At 45.5% G+C, this 12,435-nt stretch overlaps 4 protein-coding genes across 4 annotated transcripts; 2 read left to right on the top strand and 2 right to left on the bottom strand.

The window, feature by feature from the left end:
• Window positions 1–736: 736 nt before the first annotated feature.
• On the top strand, window positions 737–2,948 carry N7478_007569 (uncharacterized protein; the record flags this gene model as incomplete). Its single annotated transcript, XM_056923783.1, has 9 exons — window positions 737–952; window positions 1,012–1,181; window positions 1,238–1,376; window positions 1,430–1,520; window positions 1,575–1,605; window positions 1,666–2,092; window positions 2,147–2,348; window positions 2,416–2,840; window positions 2,907–2,948. The coding sequence occupies 9 exons, from the start codon at window positions 737–739 to the stop codon at window positions 2,946–2,948; spliced, it is 1,743 nt and encodes a 580-aa protein (XP_056776509.1).
• Window positions 2,949–3,398: 450 nt separating this feature from the next.
• Window positions 3,399–4,133, bottom strand: N7478_007570 (DUF4149 domain-containing protein; the record flags this gene model as incomplete). The annotated part of the gene is made up of 3 exons (XM_056923784.1): window positions 3,399–3,562; window positions 3,686–3,956; window positions 4,044–4,133. 3 exons carry the CDS (start codon window positions 4,131–4,133, stop codon window positions 3,399–3,401), a joined length of 525 nt encoding a protein of 174 aa, XP_056776510.1.
• Window positions 4,134–6,528: 2,395 nt separating this feature from the next.
• On the top strand, window positions 6,529–7,226 carry xanC (transcription factor xanC; the record flags this gene model as incomplete). Its single annotated transcript, XM_056923785.1, has 2 exons — window positions 6,529–6,643; window positions 6,700–7,226. The coding sequence occupies 2 exons, from the start codon at window positions 6,529–6,531 to the stop codon at window positions 7,224–7,226; spliced, it is 642 nt and encodes a 213-aa protein (XP_056776511.1).
• Window positions 7,227–10,178: 2,952 nt separating this feature from the next.
• xanB (isocyanide synthase xanB) lies at window positions 10,179–12,384 on the bottom strand (the record flags this gene model as incomplete). The annotated part of the gene is made up of 2 exons (XM_056923786.1): window positions 10,179–11,701; window positions 11,784–12,384. The coding sequence occupies 2 exons, from the start codon at window positions 12,382–12,384 to the stop codon at window positions 10,179–10,181; spliced, it is 2,124 nt and encodes a 707-aa protein (XP_056776512.1).
• Between the last annotated feature and the right edge of the window lie 51 nt (window positions 12,385–12,435).

The raw sequence follows: 12,435 nt of genomic DNA on the forward strand, positions 1-12,435 counted from the left end.
TATAATTTGTAACAGATATATGAACTTTCCCAGTTCCCAACATGACCTCAAATCTTAACACTGGAATTCAACCGGCGCTCTACTCCAGGGCTAGTACAGGAACCAAGGAACCCCGATCTAAAGTAAGAGTCGGATGGTGAGACAAGAAACTATAATGAATGCCCACCAAACAGAGGCCACCGTCTTGATTATCTTGTGCCTGATTACAGCCACTCGAAGCTAGGAGCTAAGTCTGTGGTACCTACCTTATTCAAGTGGCTCACTGTTATTGCTGTTGTGAGAGTACATATAGTGATTGAGGCCTTTGGGATGGATGTTCCTAAGCCGACTCGGAGTGAAGGGAGGCCGACGGGTTGACTAGCTTTCTGCTCATTATATTAGGCTGTCTTCCTCTATTGGACCCGTCCTAGGAGATAGCATATCCGAAGGCCTCACTGAGCTCTTTCCTCGGTGTTTACTGCTTTCCACAGAGTCCGACGTGCTTTCCTCTTTTGTCATCTTTCATCACCGTCCTTTCCTTCTTCCTTCTTCTCTTCTTTCTTTACCATCCACCTCTTGTGATTCTTCCTTCTTCCACCTGTTCCCCTTCTTCTCCCTCCTTGCCATCTTTCACATCTTCTTTTCCTGTTCCCTTCTTGATCCACCATCCGTCTTCTTCCTTCTCGAGCTTCCACTCTTTCATATCCTCTTCTCCAACTTAAGTCATTCTCTTTTCTTTTATCTTCACCCGGTCAAGATGGAAGAAGATCCAAAGTACTTGGCCACTGAGTCCGCCAGAAACCAGCAGCCTGTCCACAGAGTCCATGTGTCGCCATCCAAGGAGCTCGCGCCTGCTCAGGAGGCAACTGTCTCTCCGCAGGAAGTGAATTTTCATCAAATGCATGAGGATGAGACTATCAACGACGTTCATTATGTTAAGGAGGATCTCCAGAAGCGCGTATCGAGACCCGTGGTACGTATTTCATATCTCCCTTATTCCGAATATTTGATCTAATTCACCTTGTCTTCTAGTGGTTTCTTATCGTCGGAACCATCCTTTCTTCATGCTTCCTCTTTGCTCTCGATGATACGATAGTTGCGGATATCCAGTCCCCCATTCTCAAGCGCTTCAATGAACCGCGCAAGATGAGCTGGATTGGTATTGCCTTTGTCCTCGCGTCTGCTTCAACCGTAATCACTTGGTACGGGAATATATACCCCCTCCTCTTGACTCGTCTGCTAATTCAACCGATATCAGGGGGAAGGTTTATGGAATCTTTAGCGCGAAGTACCTCTTTCTGATCTCAGTCGTGCTCTTCGAAGGTGGTAGTGCCCTCTGTGGTGGCGCAAATACGATGAACGCATTCATTGTCGGGCGGGCTATCGCGGGCCTCGGGGTACTTTGACCATTTATCACTTCCCGTCTGACATAGTGCTAACTGGCCTCTAGGGTGCCGGGCTATACCTAGGATGCTTGACGTTGCTGACAATCACTACCTCAATCCATCAGCGGCCGGCCTACATGGCATTCACGGGTATTAGTATGTTGTGAGAACCTTGGGCGACAATGAATGATAGGGCTAACTGTGATATAGCATGGGGAGCGGGTACTGTTTTAGGGCCTGTGTAAGAAAGCAACTCGAAATTCCATCGATCAGTCAACATCAAACTAACACGAATTGGCAGGGTCGGCGGTGCGTTTTCCGACAATCGTCATGCCGGATGGCGTTGGTCCTTTTACATCAACCTTTGCATTGGCGCGGTGGCTTCCCCTGTCTATATCTTCATGCTACCCAAGGCTGATCCCCATCCCGAGGCAACTCTCAGAGCCAAGCTCCTTCAGATTGACTATCTGGGAGCCTTTCTGAATGTCAGCTCCTTGGTTTGTCTGACGATGGCGCTCAACTTTGGAGGAGATCTCTACGACTGGAACTCAGGCCCGGAGATCGCGCTGTGGGTAGTCGGTGGTGCTTTGCTGTTGTTATTCTGCCTACAGCAGGCATTTACCATCGGCACCACCAAGCGCGAGCGGATATTCCCCCTGGAGTTGCTCCGACAGCCCTTGATGTGGCTCCTCTTCGCTCTTATGGCCGCCGCTGGAACATGTGTGTTCGTAAGTGTCATGAAACCAACAAGAACACGAGCTCTGTGCTGATAAACCACCTAGGTCCCAACCTACTACATCCCAATCTACTGCCAATTCGTCCTAGGCGATACACCTCTAGGGTCCGCGGTGAGGCTTCTGCCTTTCATCATAGTGATGGTTTTCGTTGGACTTGCAAGCGGGGCAGGAATGTCCATCCTCGGCTTTTATATGCCTTGGTACTTTTTCGGTGGAATTCTCACCAGCATTGGAGGTGGCTTGATGAGTATGTTTGACCAGAATCTCTTATCTGGGAAAAGAATATTCAGCATCTAACATTATTTGGTAACCAGGTACAATCAAATTGTCCAGCCACGTCGGGAAGATCTACGGATACTCGGTCCTGATCGGACTCGGCGCGGGATTGTTCATTCAAACAGGATATTCTGTTGCGCAAGCCAAGGTCCCAAGCTCGCGAGCATCAGACGCATCATCATTTATTGCACTGGCACAGAACATCGGATTTATGCTCTCGCTGGCTATCTCGGGAGCAGTGTTTCAAAACGAGGCTGTTGACAAGCTGCATGTGCTACTGCCAACTCTGACACGAGAGCAGCTACATGGTGCTATCACAGGAGCTTCTAGTGGTATGATGCAGCATCTTCCAGACGAACTCAGAAAGAAGGTTCTTGAAGCGATTGTGGAGGTGATGGGACACACATACTACCTTGTTGCCACGGCGGGCGTAATGGCAGCTGTCGGATCCCTCTTCATGAAGGTCAGTTCCCATTTTGGTCTATTCTCTTGAACATATTCTTGAAACAGAAAGCTAACTTGCATACAGAGGGAGCGTATCTTTGTTGAAGGTGCTACTGCTATGGGCTAAAAGATCCAGTTCCAGAAAGAGCACGAATGTTCTCTGCATTGAGCAGATATGAGAGTTGCAAGTTGGTTGAACGGTGAGGGTGAATCAGCCACCGGGCATTTTGGCAATATTGCTACATTTTTACCGCAGGGTATTTCGGGTAGATATTTATGTTTAGCCTAATAGTTCAATGAGAGTTGATTACCACTTGCGCCTTCTATTGACTGCATTATGCCCACGAAGCCCCATACCCACGCCAGAGGTAGATGTTTCAAGGAAGAATACTCGAATGGTGTGGTGAATCTCGATATGTAAACGAAAAGCTACAAAAGTTTGGAGCAAAGGAAAGGAAAGGGAAAAAAGAACCTCATGGATCGAAATAATTTGCTCCGATAAATTTCCCTGCACAATAAACACGTATTCTAGAGCACAAAATTCCATGAGAAATCCCAGTACCCCATAGCCAGTATCCTAAAACCCAGCAAGAATATTCGAAGACAGCCTAAACCCATACCAAACCGTAGCAACGAGCGCGATGGCGTTAAAGTGAATGGACATGGCATGATTGCGACTAAAAGAGCGATTCACTCGCTCCGCTCTGACGGGATCAACATAATCGGCGGTCTTATCAATTTCTATTGGAAGAAATTAGCAATACGCATCGCGTCGTATCAACTCGCAAAACAAAAACAAGACAAGTTCGAAAAGGATCCCCGAAAACAAGCAAGAAAGGACAAAAGAGTGAAAGAAAGAGATACCTTGAACAGCCCGTCGAAGAAACGACGCAGTCATAGTCCTCGGCCCAAAGATGAAATAATTCAGACCCCCCATACCCACAACAATACCAAGAGGAATAACGCTCCACACATCCTTCACGAGCGAAATGATCCCGTAAGGCGGATGGGTAGCGGCCGTCAGAACGGCAAGGCCAATTTGGCATCCGAAGTAAACCGGAAAGATATGTTTCTGGAGAGCTAAGAATTCGCGCATGGGGAGGTAATGGAAGCATATCTTTGTGTTGATGAAGCTCTGCTGATGGTGTTAGTTTCTTTCTTTGTGTGTGGATGTGGGGGTTCAATCGTGAGTCCAACTCTACTGACTGAATCATTAGCTTACCTGGAAGAGCTCCGTGCCGAGAAGAGTTCCGTATGAGAGGATGTGGTAGGGGAGGAGACTTCCCACGGTACTGAGGACTGTGCCCATCATCATGGGAAGTGGAGGGTGGTTGGTTAGTTTTGCGGTTTGTTGATCAGTTGTGCGAACAGGTTTAAGTTGGAGGGAGAGGAGGAAGTGAATTAGGTAGACGCGATGTGTTGGGAAGTGAAGTAAGCAAGGTTGCACGCACTGAGAAACCTTGGGAATCAGGATCCCACGTAAACATGGACGTAAACATAAACATTGGAAGTTTCAAGTCGGATTAGAGGCTAGGTGGCTTTCCTGGTCATTTTGAATTATTATATGGAATTTTAGACAGGCTATTACCTATTGCTGCGATTGAAATGTATGAATATTTTTATTTTACATGAGGACTATGATGGGGGTGAGTTGTATGCTTCCATTTAAGCAGCAGGTGATGCGACAAAGTTGTCCAAATATTCTGTTCATTTTGGATCATCTTAAGCGGCTGATATACTATCCATGAGAATTAATAAGGTTCAATCCCATTCGTTAAGTGATGTATTTCGATATTACAAAGATATTTGGAACAAGATTAGACTATAGGCCTTGTATACTAGCCCTGGGAAATCCACATCTAAGCACATATTCTAACGGAAGGACAAACTTGAAGCACGTTATTGTAGTGAGTAAGCTTTTATATTTTCAAAAGCCTTTATAAACCGCCTCCAAGCGTATCAGCTGCCCAGAATAGTTCTTCACACAGGACTGCCATGGATTCCCCGTCCTAGTTGACGGCACTTATCAAACGTCCAAGTCCAACTTCATGATCTTCAAACCCGAGCTTCCAGAAAATGAATGACGCAATCAAACAAAATCAGAGAAAAGAAAAAACAAAAGAAAGCAAAACGGTAAAAGTAGATCACTTGAATTCCGCGCATCAAACCTCCGCTCGGGTCACACAGTGTACTGATCGTCCGGTCCAAGACCATAGAACAAGAAACCGGCGACTCCGCTGGCAAATACCAGAATCCCTCGAATCTCACATGCATACTCGGAACAAATCGAGCCAATGCGTTATTCCAGCCCACATGGCCTCAGCCAGAGGATCTGCATCTAGATCTGCACATCATCCAGGTTGGGGCATGCATTCTGACGTCCCGATGGGAGGATGGGGTAGCGGTCAAGAACTAGTGGGTCTTTTATGATGGATCTTCAATAAGGCTCGTACATACATGATTGGAGTGGCTGTGTAATTGATTATTATCTATCATATTCTTCTGGACCTGCACGGGGTATTCGGTGTCGGGAACTTGATTAATGGCCGATGAATAGAAGATTTCAAGCTCAAGGCAAGGAAAGCGAGATAGATGAATTCTATTAATACAATTTGTTGTGCCTGTTCTAAAGAATCTGGAATTGTCGATCTATGTTGACGGTGATCATGGTTCAAAATTGCCCAATGGTGTCCGGCGATTATTGTAGACATTATGTTAACATTGATACTAGCGCAAGACTTCGGACTTACCCGTCATTCTCAAAATATACTTAGCACAGAGCTAGAAAAGTTTCGTTCGCCATATAGCCGCGTGATCATTGTGAAAGGGGAAAAAAGAAAATGAACACTACTAACCTTGTCTTTTCAACTGGTAGAGACCAACGAGGTGACCCCAAACACCGGTCACACAACTCTTGCCACGCCAAATGCGCCTAGCCAAGGGAAAGAACGAAATATAACATAAAGCAAAATCAAAACACGGCGAACTCAATCCATCACCAGCTCGATGTGCAACATACTGTTCCAGACCGCCGGTAACCGGAGACAAAGCTGGAAAGAGCAAGAAAAGCCAAGGGCCAAGGGCTCATCCATCAACCCAAATACAGACCCACCACGCGAAAAGAACGGTCAGAAACGTAGAAATCCAAATTCAAATTCTTGAAGAAAAACCCTGATCCTGATCCTCAGAGCCGGCGGTCCCCGTCGTGGAACAACATCCGCCACCGCCGGGCTCAAAAACCAAGAAAACCGGGGTGGTCCACATAGGAACGCATCCATTGAGCCTAAGAGAGCCAAGAGAATGTAAGCCAACAAGAAAAAGGAAAGTAGCATGGACCAACACATCACGCGGGTTAATAGCCCTGATGGTGGTCCTTCCAAGACCCGTGCCTTTCAGACCGACTCGAATTTATTCCTGGGGATTTGTAGTACAGGCGCGTGTCACGGTGAGATTCAAGTTGAGTGAGTGAAAGATTCATAATATAGAGATTGAGACGGTGGTTTGTAGATCTCGTAAATGGAATTTGGATTGAAATTGTGGCGCTGCGAAGAAAATCTTTACTTAAAAGGAGAGGAGGATTACTTTCCTTTTTCTTTTTCTCTGGGAGCATTTTCGTAATCTCAGACTTTTCCTTTTCTGCTGTGACTGTCATCCAAGGGGTTTACCAATTCACACACGCTCGATCTAAATAAAATAGAAAAATCGACATGGCAGAAGAGCGAAAGTCGGAATCTCCGTCGAGCAGCGAGGATTCATCCGCTCAGAAACAAGATCCATTAGAAAGAAGAAGACTACAGAATCGATTATCCCAAAGGAATCATCGTAAGTGTTCTGCCACCTTCCAAATGCAACAAATGCTAACAAACCTCATTAATCAGGACGAAAGATCAGAGACCGCATCGCCAAGCTCCAAGAGCGTGTGGTTGCAAATGAACTGCGAGCAGCAGCAGCGCTGAATGGATGGGATCAGCCATATACATCTTCACAACCCACCTCGACACACCACTCGCATTTCACCCCATACAAAGAACCAGATCTGAGCTTCGGCTCACCAGATCACTCACCACTGAGCACGGAACCATCTACGCCTTTCTTCCCATCTTATCCCTTCTCTAGTCACGCTATAAGCTCCGCTGATATGAACATCTCTTATTCTGGTGATGCATTCTACTTTCTTGACTCTGCCACATGTTCCCCATCTACATATTCAACTCCTCGCAGCAACCATGGTGTCCCGCTTATAGTCGGAAACAATCCGGATCTCGAACCACTTCAAGATCCGTGGGCGCTCGGATCAGGAGTTGTTGGAAATACGGCTCTCCCAGAAACAGAACTCCCAGGATGCACGAACCAAAATATCTTCTATGTCACAACGGGTACGCTGAACAGAGTCTCAATACTTTAAAATCCAGAATGCTAACAAGGTCACGATCCAGAAAACGCATTACCGCACATAATCCAAGCCCTCAAAACAGCACCGTCCACTTCAAAAATAATTGTCGTCCTGCCTCCAACGTCCATACCCTCACTCCCAACCGGCCCAACAGGATGCAATGGCCCACAAAGCTCACACCCACCAATACCCACGCATACAATGGGTTGCCGCGGCATTGAAAACCCCCCACAAACAGCATCAGGGATGTTTAACATACCCTGCCAGTGCCAAATACACAGTCCCCATTCATGCTCGAAGATAAACACAGTATCCCAAACCTCTCGATGCTGGGAAAATGCAAATCCCAGATCAGGACCCTATATGATCGGATGTCCAATACATCAGAAACAATCTATTTCTCCAAGCGAGAGCCTTGCCAACATGTGTATCTAGGAGATTGACCGAGAAGAGCAGATCAGTCACCAAAGCTAAAGCTTCAGTTTCAGCTTCAGTTCAGATCTAGGGACGCTGATGTTTCAAGTGATGAACACGGTTTGAGTTATGAGTCACAAGATCCCTGCAGTATGATAAATGACACACGGACTTGGAAATAGGGACTCAGGAGGAGCGGTGTGGTTTATGTGATACACGTACAACAAGGAAGACTTGATTTACTACTCTGAGAAAGAGGAGGTGAAGACTAGCATGTAGTTCATGTGTATTCTTTTGAATACCCGAGGGTCAATGAACTATCTGCCTGAGTCTTTGCTTGAGAGATTTATTATAGATATGAATAAGATTGACTTTCGAAATAACCAGCTTAATTGAATCAAACCTACAGGAAGATAGAACCCAGTTCGATAGCGGTGAACTATTTATACCATGCCACGTTTCAAAGTCCTCTTTCCGAGGTCCTTACAGTGTAAAACTAACTTGAACAAGTCAAATAAAAGAACTTGGCGAAGTTGGCATTTCCCCCGTAAATTTTCTTGCAACATTTTGAAATATTTTCTCGCAGTATCGGAAAGTTGAATATATTGGATCTACATGATTTCTACTGAATTAATCGCTTTTCTTACTTTCAAGTTAGCCCCTCCATATATTTGGAACTATGCTCTCCATCCATTTGCTGCCTACTTTTGTTAACTCGAGTCTATCAATACTCGATTCGGTGGCTTCATTGCGCTAATTTAAGCAGGGTGTTCAAGCATCAATACCCTAAAGAACGCTTGCGCAAATCTTGATAATATGGCATTCTGAACAGGAAACAAAAGGGAGAACCATCCCACTTGAGGCGTGTAGATGAGCCCTTTATCGCCAAAAGCGACGGCGCAGCTGCCGGAGATGTATCCTAGGGGAACGGTAGTCAAGCCTACTACACTTTTACTACTGAATACAGAAAATCCGGAGCCTTAAAAAGGGAAAAGGAAGAAGAATAGGAGTGATCCAATAATGTCTATGATAATTCTGGAGAAGGCTAGCTAAAAGCGAAGAACAAGCTTCAAGATGGAGCTTTCCAAGGCACATGGGTCAATCAAAGCTCTTACCAAAGAGCTAGACTCCGTATCCATCATAACAATTTAGTTTGGGAGTTGATATGTTCACCGTTAATAATAGTTGTCTGTGCTGTGGTCATTGGCACCTAATGCGATGTCGTGAGGGAAAGTCGCGCTGCATTTCAACATAGCCAATCGTGGATACCACCTCCAGGGAACTACAATCAATTAGACTTGAACTCCGACATGTAGGCCCGAGTCAGGAAGAGATTCCTTCTGAGAACTGTGTCATTTTTTGAGAAGAGGAAAAAAGATGATAATTAACTGAGTAGGAAGGCCATAAAGTACCCAGCAACTCTGGAGATGTCCTACAAGCAAAAGTCAGGCATCATCAGGCACCAACATACCGGATTGGGAATCCGACCTTGAGGAGCCTCTGTCCGGTTGTACTCAGCTGCTCGGATAATCTAATTGTGGATTCAAATCAGATCAGATCAGATCAGATTAAATACAATGAATACAATAGAAGTGTTAGGAAGTTGGGGATACACTGAATCAATAGCTAGCTAAACCAAAGAGGGGGCAAGAGAAAGGATTTCTTAAGCTCGATCAAGAAAAATAATCATTGAAAAGGAGTCAGCAAGTGCTTGAAGGCCACGGTAGCTTGTTGCGACAAGTTGGTTGTCATTCGATTGCGCTGGTGGTGCATTCCTTCTTGATGGCTGCTTATTCGAACTGATAGCACCCTGAATGGAGTCTGCCGTCATATACTGTGGCAGAGGCCGATTTGCTGATGCCAATGGTATCCCTTGCCACTTGGAGACCAAAGCCTGAGGCCGAACCATTCCTCACATTCACCTCGCAAGGACTATCCTTTCTTCCTAATTTCTGGCCATGCGTGGAAGATCAATTGAATTTTGGGGGTTCAAATTGAGCAGACATCAAGCCTGTGAATTAGCCAACGAGTACTCAGTACTCTTAAGTTGAAGAATTTTCATATAACAAATCAGGAACAGGACAAATGTAGCTGCATGATTTCTTTAGACCTACTTTGTTCAGAAAGTACATCCATGTACTGTGTTTCATCCGTTGATCTATATTTCGGCTAGAAGAAAACTTGAGAATTGTTATCCAGGTTAACTTTTGAGTATTTGTCAAAAGTCTCCTTATGTTACTCTTGTGCTACTCGGGAAATTTACTCAGTATGCAACTGTGCTGAAAGCTCCTCCCAGCACTAGCCATTCCGACGTGTGGCCAGTAGATACAAAAGGAAATAACCCGAATGATTAAGGTTCAGAGTGAATACTTCTATCTAGAATTTGAGCCTCTATGTTTGGATACTTGGGCGATAACTTCGAAGACATCGCAATTTGGTTTGCATAGGCTAGATAAATGAACACAAAGACAATTGTCAAGCTGTAATGATAGTTTTTGAAGAAAGAAACATGGCTGGGAACAAAAAATAAAGTCAGAGTGTTATATAAGTTCAGTCAAAATGAATACGCCAAAGTTCGCGATTGCAATCAGAAATATAGCCAGTCCGGGTATGAAGCATGGCAGTATTATCACTGATCAAAAGATCCCCTTTCTCCCACTCAAACCGAAGACAAACTCGATGGTCATATGTAACGCGATCAATAACCTGAACTAACTCCGCATCATCATTTTCAATGGTCACATCGCAAGTTGAAAACTTTGTCTTCGTAGAATCCCACGGCTGGTGCCAGCGAACGCACGGCAGCCCGGAAACAGGGTGTGTCACAGTCAACGGGAGATTCTTCAGCTTGGCATCCCAGAATCCATCATTATTCATAGCCCAGGTGACTTTCTGAAGACGTTCAGCATTCCACGGCAGAGGAAGATATCTGAAAAGGAGCCGGGAGCTAGCGAACAGTGTATAACCACTTCCCTTCGGAGCGGTGGCGGGACAAGTAAAGAATTGATAGCCGGGCGGCCTTTGAACTTTCTTTGTTTCTCCCGTAACAGGATCGGTGACTTCTTCGAATTTGAACATGCCGTCGAAATGCATGGGCATGGCTTCATTCGAGGTAACGTTATTTCCTAATCTATCTGAGCGGCCTGCGTCGCGCACTTTTTGAATTAGTCCGAAGCTCCATTGAACAATCTTGCCGAGCTCCTCGCCAGCTTTGACGTATAGATCTTCCTCAAGTGTTTCTCCAAATCCGCGCAGAATGATAGGCGACATTCCATTCGATAGTTTTCGGACTTTGTGCATGGGGATAGCACTGATAGATGGCGGGGGGTTAACATTGTCAATATCAGCAGGGCGAATGATAAGACCGCATGGATATAAGTGTTCGAACTTGACAGATAGACCGTCAGCAGCCCAGTCGAACAGTTCGGACTTTTCACGGAAATAGTAAGGTCGTCCGTTCTTGTAAATTAGATCATGTGTCTCGCGAACATCTTCGGCATGAACAGTACGATATGATCCATCAAGTGCGATAGCCACAGATGCATGCCATGGAGTAAAACCTAGCGTCCCACGAGCCTGTGGAATCAATGATACCGACAGCTTTTTCTCGCCGGCTGAATCGTGAATCGATAAACGCACATAGTCCTTACGGTTGGCACGGATAGCAGCTGCGAACATCTTCCCGCGGATAATCATCTGACGGGCAATATGAGCGATCTGGGTTTGCCGGCCACGCTTGGAGATTGATTTGGCGTGTTCCTGATGCTCAAGGTCCTTTGTCAAGAATTTAATGTACCCGCGATATGTCAGACAGGTGTCATTATCTGTCTTGATTGCTTCATCGGCATTGAAGGTTGGATCCCCGAAGACAAACATAAGTTCACGGCGTAGACAGCAGGCATGAGCCATGTAATATGCTTTAGCACCTTCTGGAGTGCTGGACTTAAACCATGGATGCTCTAGAAGCTCGAAAAGACGGATGAATTTCACATGAGTAAGGCCCTTTTCTATGGCCATGTGGCGTAAAGTCTCTCCATACTCCCAGACAACTTCATCTGGAACTCCAAGAATATCTAAGAAAAAGCATTAAAACCAGTCTCAAAAACATGAACATGTAGAAATAATTCAATTAGAAGGATCACTTTTGAAGCTTACCATTGTAAACCAGTCCATCCGAGCTAATGTATACATCCGCGCCGGGTTTATATACCTGTCCAATATTCTCACACAAACCATTCAAATGAGCGAGAGCCAATTCTTCTCCAAGGTCAGGTAAAATACCCAATACCTTGTCGTGAGCATTCGGCGATTTAAATGGGAAAGCAGGAAGAATCATGCGGATCGGCTCCTCTCTCTCGACCTGCCCCATAACAGTGGAGACAAAGGATTCGAGCCCCTTCCACGACTCACCAGTCTTCTCATGATCAACACCATAACTTTCAATGATCTTCAAAATATCAAATTCCATATTGCGCTCATTTGAGGGGATTTCAGAGATGAAAGTGGTTGTTATTTTGTTATTCGCACCGTCTTCATGTAGTTTTGTCAAGCCGTTGCCGTTTGCGGTAACGACTACAGTATCCGCCAGGGGGTCAGCCCTGGCGGAAGCGGAAGAAGTTGCCAAGTCCGTTGGATCGTTAATTTTCGCCACATGACTACTAGAATGAAATTGTTCCTTATGACCAAAGGCATTCATGGTCGGATTTTCCGGGTATAAGGTGGTGGTAGTGTCGACGAAAGTTGTTAGGGCAACCATGGTGACCGGAATTGAAAATTGGGGATCTAAGGTTGCACCGACCAAGTTGTG

This window comes from Penicillium angulare (genome assembly GCF_028827245.1).
Source record: "Penicillium angulare strain IBT 27051 chromosome Unknown utg000005l_segment0_segment0, whole genome shotgun sequence".
Classification (NCBI taxonomy): Eukaryota; Fungi; Ascomycota; class Eurotiomycetes; order Eurotiales; family Aspergillaceae; genus Penicillium; species Penicillium angulare.